Source organism: Acaromyces ingoldii (assembly GCF_003144295.1).
Source record: "Acaromyces ingoldii strain MCA 4198 unplaced genomic scaffold FA10scaffold_10, whole genome shotgun sequence".
Classification (NCBI taxonomy): domain Eukaryota; kingdom Fungi; phylum Basidiomycota; class Exobasidiomycetes; order Exobasidiales; family Cryptobasidiaceae; genus Acaromyces; species Acaromyces ingoldii.
In genome coordinates this window covers 54,953-75,353 of record NW_020290256.1, presented here as the reverse complement: position 1 = coordinate 75,353, position 20,401 = coordinate 54,953, and the positions used below count along the sequence as shown (strand labels likewise).

The 20,401-nt window shown below is 52.6% G+C and overlaps 4 protein-coding genes across 4 annotated transcripts; 1 reads left to right on the top strand and 3 right to left on the bottom strand.

The window, feature by feature from the left end:
* Window positions 1–111: 111 nt before the first annotated feature.
* On the top strand, window positions 112–1,649 carry FA10DRAFT_276603 (FAD dependent oxidoreductase; the record flags this gene model as incomplete). Its single annotated transcript, XM_025523331.1, has 4 exons — window positions 112–355; window positions 420–741; window positions 797–1,513; window positions 1,571–1,649. The coding sequence occupies 4 exons, from the start codon at window positions 112–114 to the stop codon at window positions 1,647–1,649; spliced, it is 1,362 nt and encodes a 453-aa protein (XP_025373841.1).
* Window positions 1,650–14,352: 12,703 nt separating this feature from the next.
* Window positions 14,353–15,236, bottom strand: FA10DRAFT_49429 (hypothetical protein). The gene is made up of 2 exons (XM_025525521.1): window positions 14,681–15,236; window positions 14,353–14,615 (listed from the first exon to the last, which is right to left on the bottom strand). The coding sequence occupies exons 1-2, from the start codon at window positions 15,101–15,103 to the stop codon at window positions 14,448–14,450; spliced, it is 591 nt and encodes a 196-aa protein (XP_025373840.1). The 5' UTR covers window positions 15,104–15,236; the 3' UTR covers window positions 14,353–14,447.
* FA10DRAFT_270013 (hypothetical protein) lies at window positions 15,063–15,545 on the bottom strand. The gene has a single exon (XM_025522965.1). It carries the CDS (start codon window positions 15,385–15,387, stop codon window positions 15,199–15,201), a length of 189 nt encoding a protein of 62 aa, XP_025373839.1. The 5' UTR covers window positions 15,388–15,545; the 3' UTR covers window positions 15,063–15,198.
* Window positions 15,546–17,119: 1,574 nt separating this feature from the next.
* FA10DRAFT_224238 (hypothetical protein) lies at window positions 17,120–17,368 on the bottom strand (the record flags this gene model as incomplete). The annotated part of the gene is made up of 1 exon (XM_025518601.1): window positions 17,120–17,368. A coding segment is annotated over one exon (249 nt), but the record flags the coding sequence as incomplete, so codon positions are not given.
* Window positions 17,369–20,401: the final 3,033 nt, after the last annotated feature.

Here is a 20,401-nt window from a genome sequence, read left to right as displayed (position 1 = left end):
AAATCTCTCGGAGGCACAGCACCCTCACTTTAAGGTTAGCAGCTTCTTCCACCACCATCGCAGCTCGACGCCGCAAGCGAGGCAGCTACGATCCCAGCTCGACGCCCGCACATGCTGCTGCCGCGCGCAGACCGCACCGAGCCGTTCTGGCTCTCTGAGCGCGACGATGCGGTCGCCGACATGCAGACGCGGCCTGCGCTGCCGCACGAGGTCGACATCGTCGTCGTCGGCTCCGGCCTCTCGGGCGCGCTGGCGGTGCATCACCTCACCAAGGCTGGGGAGCAGAGCGGTGGACAGCAGCAGCTCCTCCTCCTTGATGCGCAGAGGTTATGCGAAGGCGCGACGGCCCGGAATGGTGAGTCACTCCGTCTCAGTCTCAGAGGAAGAAGGTACAGATGCTGACTGGGTGGGATGAGCAGGGGGCCACTGCAAGCCGCTGACGTACCTGGGCTTCCGGGCAGAGGCAGCGCGGCACGGCGCCAAGACTGCCGACGAGATGTACTCGTTCGAAGCGGCCCACCTGGCCGCGTACGCCGAGCTGGTGAGATCGGAGGACCTGGACTGCGACATGCACGTCACGCGGGCCTGCGACGTCTTCATGGATGGTGCCGATGCCGCCGAGGCCAAGAAGGACTACGACGAGCGCAAGCGGCTGTTTCCGGCATCGATGGCGCGCGATGACGTTCGCGAGGTCAGCGACGTAGACGAGCTAGCCCGCATGACGGGCATCAAGGGCGGAAAGTGGGGGTGCCACTACCCCGCTGGGCATCTGTGGCCGTACAAGCTGGCCACGCAGCTCATCACCAAGCGCGCGCGGCAAGCTCGACGTCTTTACCCACACGCCCGTCCACCGCATCGACGAGAGTGCACCTGCAGGGCGAGGGTACACCGTCGTCACGGACAAGGGCCCCGTGCGGACGCAGAGCATCATCGTGTGTGCCAATGCATGGACCGCAGGCATCTTGCCGCTGTTCCAGGACAAGATCGTGCCGGTGCGGGGCACCGTCTGCTCCGTGCGGCCGTCTGCGAACCACCGGGTCGGGGCGCAGGAGGGGCATGGGCCGCTGAAGATGACGTACGGCATCCGCCACGGGCCAGGCGAGATGGACTACACGATCCCGCGGCAGGGACGGGGCCGCGTGCCGGGCATGGGCGACCAGAGCATCATCCTGGGCGGCGCCAAGGGCGTCTTCAACCGGGACCTTGCTGCCTGGTACAGCAACAACGACGACGCGACGCTCATCCCAGGCACGCGGGAGTACTTCACGAGCCTGCTGCCGCGCGTCTTCAAAGACTGGAAGGTCCAAGACGGCCAGGGAGAGGTCGAGCGCATCTGGACCGGTGTGCTGGGCTACTCGCACGACCTGCTTCCCTACGTGGGCCGCATGGGCCCGGGCCTCTACGTCTCGGCTGGATTTACAGGCCACGGCATGCCGCGCATCCCCGCCTGCTCCGAAGCCGTCGCCCACATGGCCCTGTCTGAGCTGCGGCAGGGCACAACACCCTCAAAGGCGTCCGTCGAGGCATTTGAGAGCACCGTGCCCGCGCCCTACCACTTTGCGGCTCGTAGACTTGCCAGCCCGGTGAACCGCATCCTTGGTGCGCTCGGTGTGCCGGAGCGGGCCGCTGCGCGCGAGTCGAGTCTGTGACAGGTTGTAATACGAGCGAGTTGGATCTGTAACAAAGTGCGAAATGAGCCTGTAAATACCACAACTTCAGTGACAGTTCGAGTTGGCCCTGTAAATGCACTGCTTTCAAAAAGACAATGAGAGTCGAGATTCAGGCACATGTGCCGCCTCAGATACAGCCCTCGTCTGGCATCTGTGATGGCCGCTAACCAGAACAGCCCGAGCGAGCAATGACATCCTGTCGAAGCAGCACCCTGCTACTGTACTGTACATGCAAGCACAGGCAAGCGCACGCGTCCAGCCACGTTGACGGATTTCTTGATCTCTTATCTGACAGTGAGATTAGTCTAAGCCTGCCCGTTTAAGCTTTGCAACTCGCAGCATGCCTCTGCCATGTCCTCGTCCTCCTCGAGCCAGGACCACTACCACGACCACGGGCGCGCCTCGTCGTCTGGCCGGCCGGACCGGCACCGGTTCACACGGAGCGCGCACGGCTGCCTGACGTGCCGGCGCGCCAAGGTCAAGTGCGACGAGCACGAGCCGGCGTGCCTGCGCTGCACCCATCTCCGCCGCGCGTGCGTGTGGCCGAGCGCCGAGCAGATTGCGCACCCGCGCCGGCCCAAGCGGCGCTCAAAGACGAGCGACTCCACGCAAGATCAGCAGCAGCATGCTCCTCCCCTGTCATACCCGCGCCCGCGCGCCGACGACGACGATGATGCCACGGTGAGGGCAATGACCGAAGGGCCCTCGGCCGCGCTGGCCAACTCGCTCCTCGCAAAGAGGCGGGCCGCCGCCAGGACGAGGACGCCGACTACAGCAGCGGTGGCCGAGGCAGTCCTCGTGCAGCCGTGGACGCAGCAACCGCAGCCGGCGAGCTTTGAGCTGCACGGCTTCGACATGCAGGCGCTGGCCAATGCGTCCGAAGACGAGCTCGCTATCCGGCTGGGTCCTCTTGCCGTCCCCGCGCTGGCGGCGTCGCCCGCGGATGACGATGCAGAGATGCCCTGGACCGCACCCCACGACATGAAGAGCGCGTTTCCCAGCCCGCTCTCGTCGCAGTTGTTCCACCACTTTTGCGCCTAGACGAGCCGCATCCTCGTCACGATGGGCAACCGGCGCGAGCCGAACCCGATCTTGTCCACCTGCACGCCCACCCGCATCCTCGATCTCGGCAGCGCAGCGGCGGCGGCGCTGCGAATGAGCGTCATGAGCATCAGCGTCGCCCACCTCGCCAACGACGCCAAGACGGACGCGGGGCGGATGCAGGGCGCCGAGGGGCCGCGCTGGCAGGCGATCATCGCCGCCGTCGAGGCGCAGAGCCGGCGGCTGCGCAGTGCGGCCCTTGCCAGCGTCGTCCTCGCCGAGGAGGACCTCGTCGACCTGTTCGACACCATCCTCGCCACGTGCGTCCTCGTCATGATCCGCGACGTCGTCACCGCGCAGCCGGGCTGGGAGGACAACGTCGAGTGCGCGATCCGGCTCGTGACGAAACGCGACGGCCCGCGCGCCGTGCTGCGAGAAGAGAGCAGCAACTTTGCGCGCCGGTTTCTGCTCGAGAACCTGGCGACGCACGACGTCTTTGGCTGCTTTGCCACGCAGCACGAGCCGGCACCCCTGAACGAGTTTGACGTCTGGTGGTATGCCTACGCCGAGAGCTCGCGCAGCGAGTGGGAGTGGGAGTCCGTCGAGCGTACCTTTGGCGTGTCCCGGGGCATGGTCGAGCTGATTGCCAGGGTGCGTGGGTCGGTATTATCGCGCTGCCTGCACCTGCTCATCATGTTTTACCTCTGCAGGTGGTCCTGCTCAACGCACAGAAGAAGCGGTTCAACGTGACGTTCACCAACGACGAGGCGCAAGAGCCGAGCAGCATGCGCGTCGTGCGCGCCTACCTCCGGCGCCAGGCCGACGAGCTCCTCCTCGAGCTCGACGTGTGGTCCAAGCAGCTCGGCACCATCTCGCAGCACGTGCGCGTGACGTGCGGCGACCTCATCTACAAGGTAGGTCCCTGCTCACCTGCTCTTCTCCTGCATCACCTGCTTATACTCGCCCTTGCTGCCTCTCTACTTGCTGCTCATCGATCGCACTTGCTGCTGCTACTCTATCACGTGCTCATCGCTTCCCGTCCACAGCACACGGCCAACGTCTTCATCCTCGGCGAGGTGCTCGACCAGCCAAGCACGAGCGCGCAGATCGAAGGGACTGCGCTTTGTAGAACGATATCGCCTCGTCCGGATCGGACGAGGTTTCTGTCTTGGCATCAGCCATCAGAACCACCAGTGTCCCCTTATCGAAGCGAGCAGAGGACAGGAGATTTATTTTACGAGCGAGACCCCTTCAGAGCTAAAGGCTTGATATCAATGGGCTGTAGCATCGTGATTACTGAGCTGCTTCATCGGACGATCCGGAATCATCGTTGGCCTCGTCCTCGTCACCTGCCGTTGCGCTCATTGAATCTCCAGTCCTCTCCTCGCACCTTGTTATAGGCTCACGGCTGAAGGACAGAGGGAAGTTGAGTGATGCTGGGGTTGTGCGGTTGCCTGCCTCGGCGGTTTCAACACTTTGTTGCGATTGTGCAGTTGTGCGTGGAGGACGATAACGTCGAGTTTGCTTGATGTAAGGCGTTGGCTTGAAGAATGCTGGTACGATCGCGGTGGTGTGAGCCGTGTTTTTATAAATTCTGATCTTGTGACAGCAGGCCAAGCGAGACTCTCATAACTCTCTATGACCACTTCTCTACTGCGAGTGATTGAAAGCTCATGAGGGCCTGAGGATGAGCTCGATCAGCAAGTTTACCAACTCTTTGACCCAAGATCGGCAATCGGCAGCGTGGGCTCTATTTCTTCTTTCTTCTTCGATGACACTCCTGGTAAGCAGAAACAGTTCGTCTCCCTTTTGCTCGAGAAGGCGTCAGATCAGGTGCCCTTTGCTGGAACTAAGACAATGCCAATGTCATCTTCTGACGGCACAGAGAGAGTGCTACAGCTTTGCGAAATCCCCAGGGTAGAAAATACCGTGAAAGGTACAGTCGTGCAGTGCTGTAGACTAAGGGTGGCAGTGCAGCCATAGCAGATGAGCGGAGTCTTCAACGAGCAGGGCTGGTCCTCCAAAACCCGGGAGGCGCAGCGGACTCTGACGTACATTGCGGAGGTATTTCGAGAGACCAGCATATGAAGAAATCGCTGGGCAAAAAGGGTGTTTGTCGGAAAACCAATTTCTCGCCGAACGCCTTTCTCCTTCCTGAGGCGCCTTGACTAAATGCTTTGCAGCGCAGTGCACGGCGCCGCCTTTGGAAATTAACAAGATTGCCGAACACCGCCAAGTCAAGCCTTAGCGCGCGCCCTCTGCTGTTGCCCAGCTGCGTGTCGGAGGTCCCGACGTCGCTCATAACAAGTAGCGAAGCAAGTGCTGAGCTCATGAGAGACGCGGCACAAGTGCGGAGCATATCTCAAGAGGCCGGAAGTTGAGATGAGTCCTAATTTGGAAAAAGACCCCGCTGCTTTTTCTAGGATGGCATCTCGTCCACCGTGAAGTTATGTGGTACGCAAATTGTTCTCAGAACAAAGTGGAGCTTTGATCAAATGCCCCGACCAGGTCCCTGTCTCCCATGGCCTGATAACATGAGAGCGAAAGGCCAGAGGACGGAAATTGGTCCGTCTACGATACAATGTCAGAAGTGGACCGTTGATCAAACGCCCCGACTCGGCGGTCCGTCTTTTCCATGACTTGATGGCTCTGTGCGATACCTATTATGGCTAGGAGATCACGCAATTCGCAATTCCTACAAAGCGGCGGAAATGCCATGACAAGGCTCAAACAGTCTTTTCAAAGACCGTGTCGTGGGCAATGACGTCGGAAAACGGGCCGCACAGAGGCGTCAACGCCGCAAGAAGTTCTCGCAGCCCTTTTCGACGGCCCGCCCGGCGCGCACGGCGTGGACGGCGTGGACGGCGGGACAAGGGCAACACAGCCTTCATAGATGGGCTCTGTGTGGGTACAAGCGGCGCAAATGCCGGAAAAACGGCCGTCCAGCCTCTTGCGATGGCGCTTTTTTTGCACTGAATGTAGTGCGCAGTGCACGGTGCGCCTCTGTGCCCTCATTGGGCGAAGCTATTGCGTATTCCACTCTCTTCTGATGCCCGCCCAGAGCACTGAGCATCGCACCGTATCAGTGTCCTGTAGCATTACTGCTAAGCGAGCAAAGATAAGGGAGAGGCACGACAGCAGAGGTTTCGCTGCACCGGAAAGGCAGCCCGCTGGTTGTACTGTAGCTTTTGTGGTAGGCTTTAGGTATAAAAGAAGCCTTCAATTCGTCGTTCGCATCCCCCCTCTCTCCAACAAACACCCTTCTCCCCCCTCTCTCTCCAAACAAACACTCTCTTCTCCCACAGACGACCAAAATGACCAACACAGCAAGTTGCACAATGCCAACAGAAGATTGTTACAAGATGCAAGTCTCAAGACTTCTCACGTCAGCTCCCTCAACGAACGACGACGAAACGCTCGCCGACGCCAAGAAGCAGACAGTGCGACGGCAACACAACGGCAACACAGCCGTGACAGTGCCTTCTACTCGACGTCGGCGAGCGTTTCGTCGTCGTTTGTCGAAGGAGCTGGCCTGGAAAGAGTCTCTCACCGGCGTCGGGAAGCAGTAACGCGGCAGCAGAACAGAGAGCAGCAACGTCTTCGCAGGCTTTTCAAACTTCAAGAAGAGACGGTCCACAGCCATATCCAACAGCAAGAAAAGGCTTTCGGACGCCTGCATGAGCGCCTCCACCGTCACATGGCGCATCAACGAGAGGAGATCCGTACCATACAAGCTGCGGCTCCGTTCGGTTCTGCGACGGATAAATACCCTTTCGTGCGTACACTTCTTCTGACTAGCTAGCTACCCGAATGCTGAACTTTGCACACAGGCGGTAATGACATGCGTCGATTACCAGAAGAATCAGCGCTCGACCTCAAACTGCGCTGATGTCCACCGAGGGCGCTGGATGCTTCTCGGCGCATCCAGCGATCAAGTGCCACAAGAAATGTGGCCAGTCGCTGACAGGGTTCCATTCATGTGAGTACTAACGTACTTGCTCAGGTCGGGGACTGGCATGTGGAAACGAAAAGAAAAGTCGGCCTCTCCGTCTCTCTCTTCGAGAGCGGGAATGTGGTCCAGGCTAGTTTGGGGTGACTGCGTTGGAACTCTGCTTGACGGAGATGCATAAACCGTCTGGGTAGAGCTGGGACACGCCTATCAACCACCTGCTTGTCGGTGACGCTTAAAACGACGGCTTGGGGAATATCGCCAGAGACTCCTGCTGGTCGGTGATGCTCAAAGCGAAGGCTTTGGGGTGGATCGGCCAACAAACCCTGCTTGTGGGTGACGCTTAACCCTCACTCTCACTTCCTGTGCTGGAGGGGGGATACGACGGATAGCTTTTCTTTGGCTTTCGGAATTATTGGGAACCGGGCTGACCTTTCTATGTTTTGTCCTTTGCGGCAAACAGTACGGCGGTCGCATCGATTTGTGACAAACACCAACGACGTCAACGCTTTCGTCTGAAACGACAACGTCGGGTCCTTTGAAGAGCTTTCGCATATTCAAGAAAAAGCTCGTGATCCCATAGGGCATATTTTCCTTCTAACGGAGCTTGCTCTTGATTGCCCAGTGCCGGCACGATATGATCGATAGCAAGGAGACGAGATATCATGAAACAGACGAGCAAGTAGTCGTATCGAATCTTCGCCTGCAATGTGGTCCCACTGACGATTTGGAATGTCTGATCCACCTCTTCAACCTCGTAGCCAGGAAAGTCGGGCATGAACCCATTTCGAGCGTCCGTGAGTCCAGACATGATCACTTGTACAGCCAGAGTGGACCACAGCGTAGCGACTGGAGCCCTGTCTCCGATCATCGAGGCAACCAAGGAGGGCCATGCAGCGACCTGTCGCACTTCTGTCAAAAGCGGCTCAAACAAATGTGAGGATGGAATCGCTGCACATAGGAGACCATTGCCTCCAAAGGGTGGACGCAAGGGGGCAAAGTTCTTCTTCGGAGAAACCAGCCGGTGCTGACCTCGCATGGCAAACTCTTCCTTGTCACGAAGTATTGGAGGAAAAGCGAGGCCAGAAATTGTGCGGCAGCCATCTCTTAAATCGACTGACAGCCAATAGTGAGTCACGAGAAGGCTTGGCGTTTGCCCCTTTCGTGCATCGTTTGTCAAGTCGTAATATTCGGCGTGGGCGGACCTTGCTGACGGAGATGTACGAGGCAGAAGATTGTCCGATTTACGTCTTCCGTTTGAAGGTGCACAAACGTCGTGAGCCACGAAAAAAGGCACCTTCAGAAGCTGACAGCGATAGCATGCCACTTCAGCGGGTTGGGCTGACGACACGCTAGGACAGATTGACCTAGCATCCGGTAGGACGCATCGGCTCTTAAATGACCTACAGATGTCGCACGAGCGGTGATATCTGCCTCCTCGGCCTGTTGCTCTGGTGCTTTTGCTCGAATTGGTATTGGCATCGCCGAGGTCGGACATCGTTGACATCGACTTGCTCGTGGCTTCATAAGCTGACATGAATTTGGGCGAGTGTCCTTTCAACTTTGGGCGAATGTGCTTTTAGACTTTGGGCGAATGTCCTTTAGACTTCGAAAAGGGTACATTATTGTCACGTTACGGCACCCGTTTTATAAAGGTAAAGAGAGGTTCTTGCTCTTCTTGTATCTCGGCTGCTGGTATGCTCTTCCTTCGTGCACCCGGTCCGTGCTAGCAGCAACCCCTATCTTTAATCACCGCCTTCCAAACGACTCAGCAGTCGAGGCACGAAGGGTACATTAAGTGCGGTACGCTTCTTAGTCTCCAATAGATCTCCTCTCCTCGTCACCTTCTACGCCAACATGTTACTGCAAAACACACAGGCACTCTTGCAAGTGTTCAAAACTGCAGCAGACGGCGTGAGAGTCGATCCAAATGTTGAGACCGACATCGGCTAATGCTGCTGTTCTGTTTTCAGCCATTCGTTCGCACAGCCGCCGGCTTCGCCTTTGGAGCTTCCGTCTGCGGTCCTGTTGCAGCGCCTTTGCTTGCCTCTCAAGTGATACGGATCTCGATTGCCGGAATCAGTCATCTTGCTGGTTCGCAAATCCTTAGTGCATGTGGATGGGCGACCTATGCGAACCTTTCTCGGGGGTCATGAAAACGGTTCATGATCCGATCTTGACCAGCTCTGTCCGTTCTGCATTGTTCCTCACCGGTCTGGATTGACTTGCCGCCAACGCCCGATCGGGTCTCGAATCTGGGTCTCGAAAGCAGGGAAAAGCTTGGCAGACTGTCTGGCAAATTCTTCGTTCGTTGGGGAGGTCATAGGTCTGATCTTCAATGGCTGGGTATCTGAGCGGTTCAGGTACAGGTAAGTAAGATCATATAGAAACTAGCCAAACCGCCTTGAACTCATGACGATCATGAACAGACGAGCACTCATGGTCTCGCTTGCCATCATATTTTGCACCATCTTTACTCTAGGCTTTGTACCGTCACTTCCTATCCTCGCCCTTGGTGAGGTGCTTCAGGGCATACCCTGGGTGAGACTCTCTGGAAAAATGGTACGCTCCGGATCTGAACTGAAGCGGTCTATTCTTGGTCAAACGCAGGGTATCTCCCAAGCCCTCACAATCACTTTCGCTGTTTGCCTGTAGATCCTTCGTCACTACCTGACCACTTTTGTGAGTTTCTGCTGGGGTCTCGGCATCTTTCTCTCCTCCGTTGTTGTGCGCGCTACCTTAGTCATGGAAGGACAGTGGTCCTGGCGACTTCCTTTTGTTCCTCGGTGAATGTGGCCGCGTCGCTCTCCTATTTGTGCTTATTGCGTGCCCGAGTCGCCGTGGTGGCTCGTTCGTCAGGGTCGCCACGAAGAAGCCAAAGAAAGACTCCGTCAATCGGCCACAGCAAAGACAAAAAGCGAGAAGGCATTCAAAGAGAGCTTCGCGATGTGGTTCACACCACGGCGCTTCAGGAGGCCGAGGCGAAAGGAGCGAGCTTATTCGACTGCTTCCGTGGTGTCAATTTAAGAAGAATTGAGGTTGTCAGTCGCGAACATATTAGTGGACGACGTCCGTAAGGCTGCTGGAAAGCTGACTAGGCTGCCGGAAAGCTGACTTGATTCATTCCATTCCTGCAACAGGTCTGCGCTGCTTGAGCCTTCCAATGGCTATGCTGGGACCCACTGATGGGCTTCTCGGTCTATTTTTACGAACGTGCAGGACTGTCGGAGACAAACGTCTTCAATTTGAATATCGTCATGAGTACTACTTATTTGATCGGCACCGTAATTTCCTGGGAAGTCGTGGACCACTTAGGCAGACGAGCAATCTACACCTTCGGTGGGTTCTTCTCCTGTATCATCTTGGCCATCATCGGCGGCTTAGGCTTTGGCGACAGCTCATCAACCAGTGATCGATCGGCTCGCCACTTATCGCCCTCGCCTTTTTCTACAACTGCACTATCGGACCCGTCTGTTACTCGATCGTATCAGTGAGCTTTCGGATTTCGTGCTCGAGCAATTTCGCCACAATAATATTGGGAATGCAGACCTTACAAAGAAAGGGGCTTCCATTTGCGGCAGAGGAGCATGTATTCGCTTGAATTTCATATGTGGACGCTGAGGTAGGCAGAGTCACGACCTGTGGACAGATGCTGCAAGGACAATGCCCTTTTTCCGTCTGCCTCGGTATCGCACGCGCAGGTCACAATGACGAGGTCTTTCATGCGAGGAGTAGACCGCCTTTTAGAGAAAGCATCGTGTTTTTGCCGAGAAAGCTGAGGCAGCATTTTATGGATTGGATCAGGTCTCCGGCGGCTACAGGTATGCGAGGGTTGCGAATGCTAGCTTAGCAAACGTCTACCTAGACATGTACTCATGCCAAAAACCAGTTTGCGATGAGCTGCTCCCTTGTAAAGCACCTTTTTACGGATCGCTCGATGCCTGAGATGCGTTTTTCTCGGTGATTAACGGAGGCTCATTGCATCTTCTGATGGACTTGGGCGGTTATGGGGACATGGAAAGTTTTCTGACTCACAGGAATGCAGCGACGTAAGTACAGCGAACGCGTCACTCTTTCAAGAGGCTGAGAAAGAAAATTAAATGGTGAGCGACAGCATCGAGCTGCGACATACTCTCTGCGCAAGTCTGCGTTGGCTTATCTTACCTTCATGATGGTCAAGACAATCAAGAGTCAGTGATTCATCACGACTAGAACTCATCCAATGGCAAGCATATGTATCACAAATTTGTTAGATGCGGTAAAGAGGCTGATAAGAAGAATGTAAGTCACGATATTGTTTTTGCCAGTCTTGATTGACCAAACCCTCCGCGCAAAAATCGCCGACTTGGACTTGGCGATCGTACGTCAATTAGACATGGAAGGGCGTTGGGGCATCGCAGGTATAAGCACATACCTCCGCCATCTTATCGTATCGTGCTATTGCGCTTACAGCATAAGCACTTCAATTTCTCCTCCAGTGCAGACACCTGGCTTCAGATCGCCTGTAAGTGAAAACGTGTGACAGCTAACCTTGCCTCGAACCTTTTCTGTGGCTAATAGAAAATACTGAGAGAGGAAAATACGGCGTGAAAAGCGGCTTGTGGTCTCTCGGGTGCCTTTTCTTCCAAATCTTGACAGAAAAGTGAGTGCCAGTAACTTGCTGAGGACTTCAGCATCTCACACCGACCTCTTTGTGCAGAAACATGTTCGATGAAGGTGGAAGTCAACAGAGATCAGAACATTCTACAGAGCTGTAGCTTGGCCGCTCTTGCCGATCTCGATCTACCTGAGAAAACTTCGGTGAACAACCTTCTTCAAGCTGTCGTGAGCTCATGTGCCAGTTGACAAAAGTGGCTTGAGACGCTCATCATCTTCGGTCCTCGTCACAATTGCTTCTGCTAAAGGAGCCATTGCAGAAACTCTCCTCAGCCAAACTACTCGCTAATTCTGATATAATAGATTGACTTGCGGATACGCCTCCTAAATAAGTCTTGCCTTCTTCCAACCATATGGACGCATCTAACTCAACCCATCCGGAAGCATTGATCTTGTGCATTGAGAGAAAGCTCTGGTGCCGCCTCACAAGGTGCGCCCGTGACGCAACCGGGGGTCTGCCTAAATCCTATTGTTGTCACAAATTGGTCCAACAAGGATCGCAAAGGTCTTTGCGAGGCTGTCTTGTCTCACAATCTCGAGCTCGGATCAGAAAGTGAAATGATGATTGCCACAGTAGACTGTGTAAGAATGCGTGGATCTGTTTATTCTAACAACTTAGATGAAAGATTATGTCACACACATTCGCACATACGCGATCATTGACCTGAGACGGGAGCCAAAGGTTCCACAGAACCTCAGAAATGGAACTCTTTGGATCTTGCCCCGGCTGACACAGGTGTTTAGCATAGAGGAGCTTGAACTGGGACAGGCCTAGCTATGTCCGATGAAACGCACTGACTCGCATCAGCTATGCTGGTGCGTGCAGTTCAAAGGCTGCCTTTTTGCTGTGGCGCTTGTGGTTCTCGATCAAACTTAACGCCACCAATGCACACTATCCTTCAGTACAAGTGGCGAGATATCTGCTTTCTAAATAAGCATCGGCAGGAGAAAAACAAAAGACAGATTCCAGGAGAAGGCACGAAAAATACTCAAATTAGACTTCAAACTCATGCAGTTTCATCGGCATTCAAAACATTCAAAGAGAAAAGAAAGTGACCATCCGCAAGGCAGAATCTCTGAAGCCATCACTTTCCAAAGACAGCATGTCTCCAGGAAAATCACTTTCACGATTTCTAGACTCCTAGCACAGAACAAAACAGCATGTTAATTCATGCCAAAAAGTGACCAGGGCGTCTTTCGGGCTTTCAACATTCAGAGGTACAGCCTCGAGAAGGGAAGTCAATACTTTCACGACATTACCGAGCCCATGATTCAAAAATGAAAAATGAGCGCGGGTAGAGAGCTAAGAGCTCTTACTCGAAGTAGAAAGGAAAAGAGCAATAGAAGGTACTGACTGAACTGAGCCATGGACTTCTTTCTGGATTCGCTCTGAAGCCAGGACCGGACCTAGCTCAAAAAAAGTATTTTTATGTTGCCATATGCGCTACCGGACTTATTCAATTGGGCAATTGTCTGTGTTTAAGAACAGTCTCATCCGTTGTCTTCTTTTGATGCATTGCTGCATCCATGATCATAGTTGATACCGACGTCAACCATTATTGGTTCGCAGACGTTTGCACAAATCTGATCGACATAAGATTCGATGTCGTTCGTCGATGCACCATCTACTTGAGATAGTGGAGGTGAAGAAGAGCATCACAAGATCCGATCCGAGTTGAGACCTTTCAGGAAGCTGACGAGGACAGGTATGACGGATGCGAGCCTTGGACAGGCGTTGGTGCTCGCCGAAAAAAGGCTGTGGCATACCAGAATACTGTGCTGAAGATGATGCTCTTCTTGTATGACAGGCTTTGGTCTCCGAGCGCATTGTTGAGCGGGCGGTAGGCTCGACATTGCTCGTGCCTGTTTCGCAAGAATCTATGGACCAGCATTTTTCTTCTTCGAGAATTTTGTTGATGCTCATGAGGCTTCATGACCAGCATCCGTGATATCACAGAGCTCGTCTTCTAAGTCATTCCCGTATGGCCATCATGTTATTGTTGAAAAGATTCACTGGACCAACAATAGCTAGTGCGTACCTGTCTCCTTGTTTGAGGACCAGGAATGCGCCTTTTGATGCCGTGAACGACTCTGTAGTGCGAGCCGCCTAAGGCTCACTAGCCTTGCAGTCTTTTCAGGGATGGCTCTTCCGGTCGAAGTGCTTGCTGTCGGCAGAATGTTCTCGCCACTGGCATCAAGGATCGTTCGCAGCATATTACTTCTCTTCTTGATTCGTTTGGTCTTGCTCAAGAGACAAATGCTATCAGTCTGTGCACTCTGTCCTGTTCGCTTCCGCTGGTGCCTTCCGCAAGACTGCTTGCGATCGTACTGTTCACTTCATAAGCGGCTACGCGTGAAGCTTACTATGCCTCATCTTTGCCATGTTTTTCTTATACTGTAAGCAATTGTATGTTCTGCGCGGCTTTCTCATAGAAGGAATAGGGTTACTCCTCAGAGCCAGGATGAAGCGGCCGTGCTTATACAGCGAGACGTACTTCATCGCGAAGTGTGAATCGAGGGCTACTTAGTTGATTAGGGCGGAAAAAAAGGTGAAAAGAACCAACCCTTGGAGACAAATTTTAGACAGCTAGCTAGAACAAAGCGAGACAGCTCCACTGGTACCAGAATTGTGGCTGTAGCATGCCTGAGAGCTAAAAAAAGCCAAATGCGAGCACGGCACGATGACTGGAAACTCTCATCGACCACAGTACAATTCTGTGCAGGAAGACGTGCGAGGGATGCATCAGCGCCAGACACCGGATGGAGCTTTCTTCTCCGACATCAATTCCTAGAACTTTCTTCTCTGCTCTACCTGACTATTCTCTCCATAAAAGTCGTAGACTGGAACATGAGCTCGCTTGTGGCTTTCGTGATCGCAATGATGGGCCCGAAAATCTGTCAGGGAACAAGAAGTAGAGCGCTCCAGATGAAGCGGCGCTGAATTGAGATTCCAAGCAGAAACCTTTCGTTGCGACGATCAAAATCACCAGCTACTCGGGTTAACGTCTCTCCACAGAAAATGAAATTGGGGCGTTTAATGATTGAAGTCTCCTAACTTGACTTTAAAAGGTGGTGTCCACATAGGGAACAATCAGGACAAGGTATATCGGCCTCTGTCCGATTTGCGCACTTTAATTTGTCTGTCCTCGATACTCTGTGAGTAATTTCTTGATCATCAACTCAACTTTGGGTTTGTACACCGATAACACCCAATTGCGAATCCGCAACAACATCACTTGAAGATGAAAGATATCGATGTCACAGGTTTGATCGAGTTTTCTGCTGATCGGCAAGAGATGCTGAAGTGTGCAGGTGGCCTCGTCAGGGTCCGCCTTCTCGGACGAGACGAGAAATGGAGACTCACATACGATTCACTTTGTTCCTGGTAAAATGCGATGAAAGCTTCCCACAATGTTCCGCACGAGGCGAAGGCAAAGACGGGGGGTGATTCTGTGCCATCGTTGTCGGACGAGAGTTGTTGCAGAAGACTCAAAGCCTTGGCAGCACCACCTGCAGACTGATTTTCCGCAAAAAATAGGGAACTCGAGTCCGACTTTGCCTCGTACACAAGAAAGGGAAACGCGATCTCTTCCAGCCCTGTCGAAGGCGCCGCGATAAGCCTGAATGCTGCGTGCGAATTCAGCTGCCCAAGGACAGGCTCGGTCAAGAGCTCGTCCCTGGCGCGTGTCCGCGAAGACATTGTTTGCAGCTCTGCCCTTTCGATCACGCGAAGTCCGACACCAATGTCGGGCTTTGGAATAGAGAGCGGTCTCGAATCTGCTGACATGGGACCGACAGGTGCAGTCCATGCGACATCTTCGCTAATCCATATTAAGGTGCGCAAAGAGTCAGCGCGGCCTTAGTGTCAATTCTCGGAAATCCTCACCTCGAACAAAAGGCGTCGCATTCCGTGATAATACCCATGATTCGGCGATTAAGATGCATCCATGCGCTCTCCACCCTGCCCTGATAAGAATTTGGTTGCATTTCCTTGACCATGATGGCGCAAGATATCGCTTCTCGGAGCTCCGGGACTGATCCTTCTCCCACAGCATCAGCGATATTGGCCATAGTCGGTTCGTACTAGATTGCGTCGGAAGACGTCATTGGTCACGACATAGGACGTACGTGATAACAAGAATTGACCCACCCCAATCAAGGCTGGCGTCAATGGACTTAGATCGCTCAGGCTCCGCTTAAGAATGTCGATATGCAACGGCACCCGTTCTTGTGGAAGGCGATTGACAAAGATAGATGCTTGCTCTAGGAATCGTTTCCTATAGGTTCGGCTGGCAGCCTTAGTATAGCTTGTGCCTTGAGAGTCTGACATGGTGGTACGTAGGTCAAACCGTCTGTTAGAGTCTGTAGAAAAGTCCTTCGATCTCATCTTTGTATCGAGGCTAGGCCGGTTGCCACGTTGCATAAGCGGAAATTCGGACAATTAGGTTGAATTGTCACGTGTCACAAAGTTCTCCGAAGTTCTTCCCCTCAAAAGTTATTCCGCGTACGCTTTTGACACGTGTTTGATCACCTCAGCATACCACTATGCCATCCTCGATCGCTTGATTCTTTTGCCGCTTTAGAAGAGCCATGTAGTAGTCAAAGAGTCTCTAAAGAACGAGAAGAAAAGTCGGAGATATGGAATTGTATTCCTAAGAATGATTTTGTTGCTGTCATGCCGGGTACCGGGTCATAAATGGGCGTTTTTTTTTTTTTTGGCTCCGCGGACGCTCATTTTGGAAGGTGCAGCCCATCTATCCTGCATCTTTGAACCGTCAGCACTCTCTCTATCCACAAATACTGACATCCAAATACTGTTAGGTACTTGGAAACATCACTCAAAAAGATTCCAAGGTGTAAGAAGCAGCAGAAAAGCTGGTTGATGGAGTAATAACGGCTTTGAAGCAGCGAAGTAGTACGGTGTCTGCCAGCAAACAGTGCTCCAACGTCTTCAAGGCATTTCATCGGCGCCTGTGGCAATAAAGGAGAGGAGAGAGCTCTCTGACTGGGAGGAGCGCATAATCTGTAGGTGGATCATTCGACCGGACACCTTGGGATGGAATCCAACAAAGAAAGTTCTTGAAGGGCGGGCCAGCATACTTGCAAAATCGTCTATTGTCCCAGGATGGTATAATTGCTTCCTGGAGCGACACAGAGAGCTCAGCTATCGCCAAATCAAGGCTCAGACTGAGGCTAGGATGTGGGCGTCTACACTGCCAAAGGTTGAAGGATATTGTGAACGATTGAGTCGACTTATTGCTTCGTGAATCTCAAGGTCATGCTGAAAAGGTTGCGTTCATTCCTTAAGCTGCAGCAGGTTGTCACAAAGCATAACGCGACAGCTGCAAACATCTTTGAAGTAGACGAAGACCTCTCAAGTATCAATTCAAGCTCACCAGGACAGAGAAAGCCGCATTCTGGCTACAGGAAGCCGCTACGAACTTCCGCCACACAGAGGTGAAGTCGCAGATACTTCAAAAGACAGTGTCACCGAGACAATCTGTGCTGACGGCTCTCTCCTTCCGCTATCGTTTGTAGTTAACGGCACTGATCGTCAGATGGATATACTCCAGCATGCCAGCACAGTCGGTAACTTAGTTTATCAAGTGGAATCAGCATGGCTCGAATAACACAGTGGTCATGCTACGCTGGCTCGACGGTTTCTATAGGGCTACAGAGAACAATGAGAGCCCTTTTTGATGGCGCCTGATGCATTCGGGCAATTTCGCTTTCCATTCGCTTCAGCAGTGCTGCATAAGGCTGAGGAGATGAGTCCCGAGTTCTTCACGTATGCAGGCACTCTGTCTGTGGGTGCAAGGTGCATTCGAGAGATTTTTGCAGGATTTAAAGGCCAGATACCTGACTTTTCGAACAATTTACGCACAATGATGTCCCTAGGGCTTTCTTTCCGGGCCTCTTTGAGCAAGCCAAGGAATCTGAGCTTGTTGATGGGGATGTCACGCTCATTGAGATCTTCTTTGAGCCTATCAAACTCGCTATTGTAGGTCTTGAAGGCGACGACATCGTGGGGCTGCATTTCATGCGAGGCGTTTCAGTGATATGTGGCGATCTCGATCTGCATCTCTTCGGCCTTCACAAGCACCCCGTCGACAAGGTGGCATGACACGTTGTCCAGGAGACGCAGCCGCCATCTTATAGGGCTCTTCTTGTCCTTTGCAGCCTTGTAAAAACTGTCAATCCAACGCAGCATGACATTGCCATTGTTTGAACCGCGTGGATTTCTCACAACGTCCAGTTTCCAAGCTCTTTAGTGCGCTGTACGACATCCATCTGCCTGTTGATGCCATTGAAGACAACTGTTGGTGGGAGCAAAGAGCCATCAGCGCAGATAGTCTCAAAGATGCTGGCCTTTGAAGAGTCTACTGTTACGCATCTCCTACGGCGACTTTGATTCCCGATTCACGTCGTCCACCTTGAGAACGCCCCTTGAGAGATACAGACGTCATCGGCGTGCTCAGTCTTCGGTCGCAAAGTTTGGTCGCTAAATTTGCGCAATCGCGAGTTGCAAATTACTTAATCTACTCTGATTTGTCATTCGTCTCATCTCAGCGCTCAATGCGTAATCCAAAATCGTCAATGGGATCTCTCTTGTGCGTTCAACGTGATAAGCAAAGGTCCTGAGACCCTTGCCTCGGCATTCCGCCATCTTGGTCTGGCCATGGACTCATTAAATACTGTGGAAGTGTGCGTTGAAGGTGGCTCGGGAAGCTGTCTGCTGCGTCAGCCATCGCGCGATGAATTCAAGGACAGGAGTCTGTGCATCTCCTTTTCCAAGCGACCGAAGGAGAGGAGGAGAGAGTGCTAGTGAAGCAGCGCGTACAGCAAATGGACAATACAAGAGGAAAGAGAGCGGCGAGGGCGGGGACGTGACGGCTCAGAGACCCTTCTCATATTTTACAGGCCGGCCAATGTGCCATTCTTCCTTATAAACGAAGAAGCCAGATGTTCTCGTTGTCAATGCAATCACCCATCACTAATTCCTCCAAGCCACTTGAGCCTCCAACAATTTGGGTCAAACCGAGCAGATGTGCCGCGACATCGCCTTTACACGGGATTCGAGGTATTCGTCCTACTCCTCAGGGGTTCGCTTCGGAATAGGTTGCTAAGAGAGCCTTGAAGCTTATCCTGCACTTCAAAAGAATGTCGCTGTAGCTTTTGGAGAAGTAGGAGTCCTGCAGTCTGATTCTGACTTCCATCTAAGTACCTCTGATTTCTGGAGGTACGTTTACTGGTACCGCTTTAGAGATGCTTACATACGTCTATGTCTTGCTCAAGTCGCTTTCTTGCTCCGTAGCATAAAGCTCTACAAGTCGGTTTCACCCGAAGAAGATAGCGAGGGAAGAAGTCTTTTCACAACCAAATTGATGTTGACGAGGTTCATACACAATTGTCAGAGCTTTTGGCATGTTGCAAGTGTAAGATAGTCGCAAGAGAAGGGACCCTTCGTACTTTTTGTGTTCCTTGCTTCGCTTCGCATGTCTCTCCATGTTTCGCTACATATTGAAGTGATCTTGCGAATCCTCAAATTTGACTCTCGAAAACCCGCTTTTCTAAGATTGTTCGCACAAGTTCAGATCCTGCTTCGAAACAAAGCATAAAATAATCACAGCACTGTAGAATATTGCCTAGTAATGTGGTGACAAGCGCCTGTTCTAATCTCGAAAAACCTTAGTGGCTCACCTGTGGTTCATCTTCAACATAACTCCAGCTGAGATATCGTGGTCGCTCTTGCGGCGAAAGTGAAAATCGATTTCAGAATTTCAGGCGTCATATCTTATCCCACCGAGCTTAAAGATGCAATCATTATCGTCCAGAACTTCAAACTTCAAGGACATGTGCATCGGCCGGCTCCATGGTAAAGTCGAAACGCATGATGAATCGTGCGAGAACGAGCCTCATTTCCATTTAATCACCATTTGATTATTGATCTGGCGAAGTCGGACGTGACGCGCTCACCATCCTGAGTCAGAAGACACATAAGTTGAGCCTGGTATTGCCTGACGACTGCTCTCGAGCATATCTACTTTGCTTGGCAGTGGAACACAATTCTCGTGGTGACGGCTGCGGTAGCAATCTTGACGAGAAAAAAGAAAAGAAAAGAAAAAGAAAGCAACATCAATACCAACACCAACACAATCGAGTCGCTAGCGAATACAATTTCGATAGCGCGGGACACTCCTTGGGAGCAAGCAACGGCTCCATACAGTAGCAAAGCTGAGGTTGTGCTTGGGTCGAAGTCCGCCGGCAATACGGGAAACGAAGGAGTGAGCGTCTTCTTACAAAAGGGCCATTTAGTGAATGATGTGATCACCAATAGCGAGTCGTCCAGAATACCAATTAATTTCTTTAATGGTCGAAGGATGCCCTTGTGATGACGCTGAGCGTGACTTGAGGGGGTTCGACTACACCCTCAGGAGCTTCTTGCAAAGCCAGTTCAAGAAAGCGCAGGATAATAGGTAAGAGCTCGAAAAGCAATCAGCATATCTCACGGTCTAAGGGAAGCCTACGATTATGTAAGCCGGCTTATGTGGATGTTCCCGACTAGGCTTTCTCTTGCAATCAATGGTCTTTATCTCTTGAAGAACGGAAGTAGGAGATCTCGATATGCTTCTTCTGTTCCTGATCGAGCAAGTCGGCGACGGAGGCAAGCTTTCATATGAGATAGCCAAATCGATCTTTTGTCATTCTTTACAGAGGTCAGCGTCAGAAGATGCGTCCGTATTATCGTTGACCTGCTTGTCCTTTGTCTCGTCACCAGCGAATTGTCGAGTTTCCCATCATCTCAGCTCATGCGGGGTGAACGGGAGCATCCAACGATGCGATTGTTCCATTTCTCGCCATGCCATCTCGTCAATTCTCGTAGCCACAGCTTCTCTGATCGTCTTGCTCATCGTTGCGGAATGAAGAGCGTTACGCACATCGACGCGATCGACGATCTGCTGAAGCAGATCTATAAACAGTTGCTCAAAGATGATCCGACTCGAATTAAGATGATCCGGCTTGAATATCCCGACCATGAAGAGCAGAAAAAGAAGTAACTGCGCCGAGGATACTCTAGGAGCTG

What these genes read in the sequence shown, in the direction of transcription:
- FA10DRAFT_270013 (XM_025522965.1), bottom strand. Translation starts at nt 15,387, where the DNA reads ATGGCCAATATCGCTGATGCTGTGGGAGAAGGATCAGTCCCGGAGCTC.
- FA10DRAFT_49429 (XM_025525521.1), bottom strand. Translation starts at nt 15,103, where the DNA reads ATGTCAGCAGATTCGAGACCGCTCTCTATTCCAAAGCCCGACATTGGT. An exon ending in AGGAACAAAGTGAATCGTAT is followed by an intron (nt 14,616 to 14,680) that starts GTGAGTCTCCAT and finishes TGCACACTTCAG; the next exon opens with CATCTCTTGCCGATCAGCAG.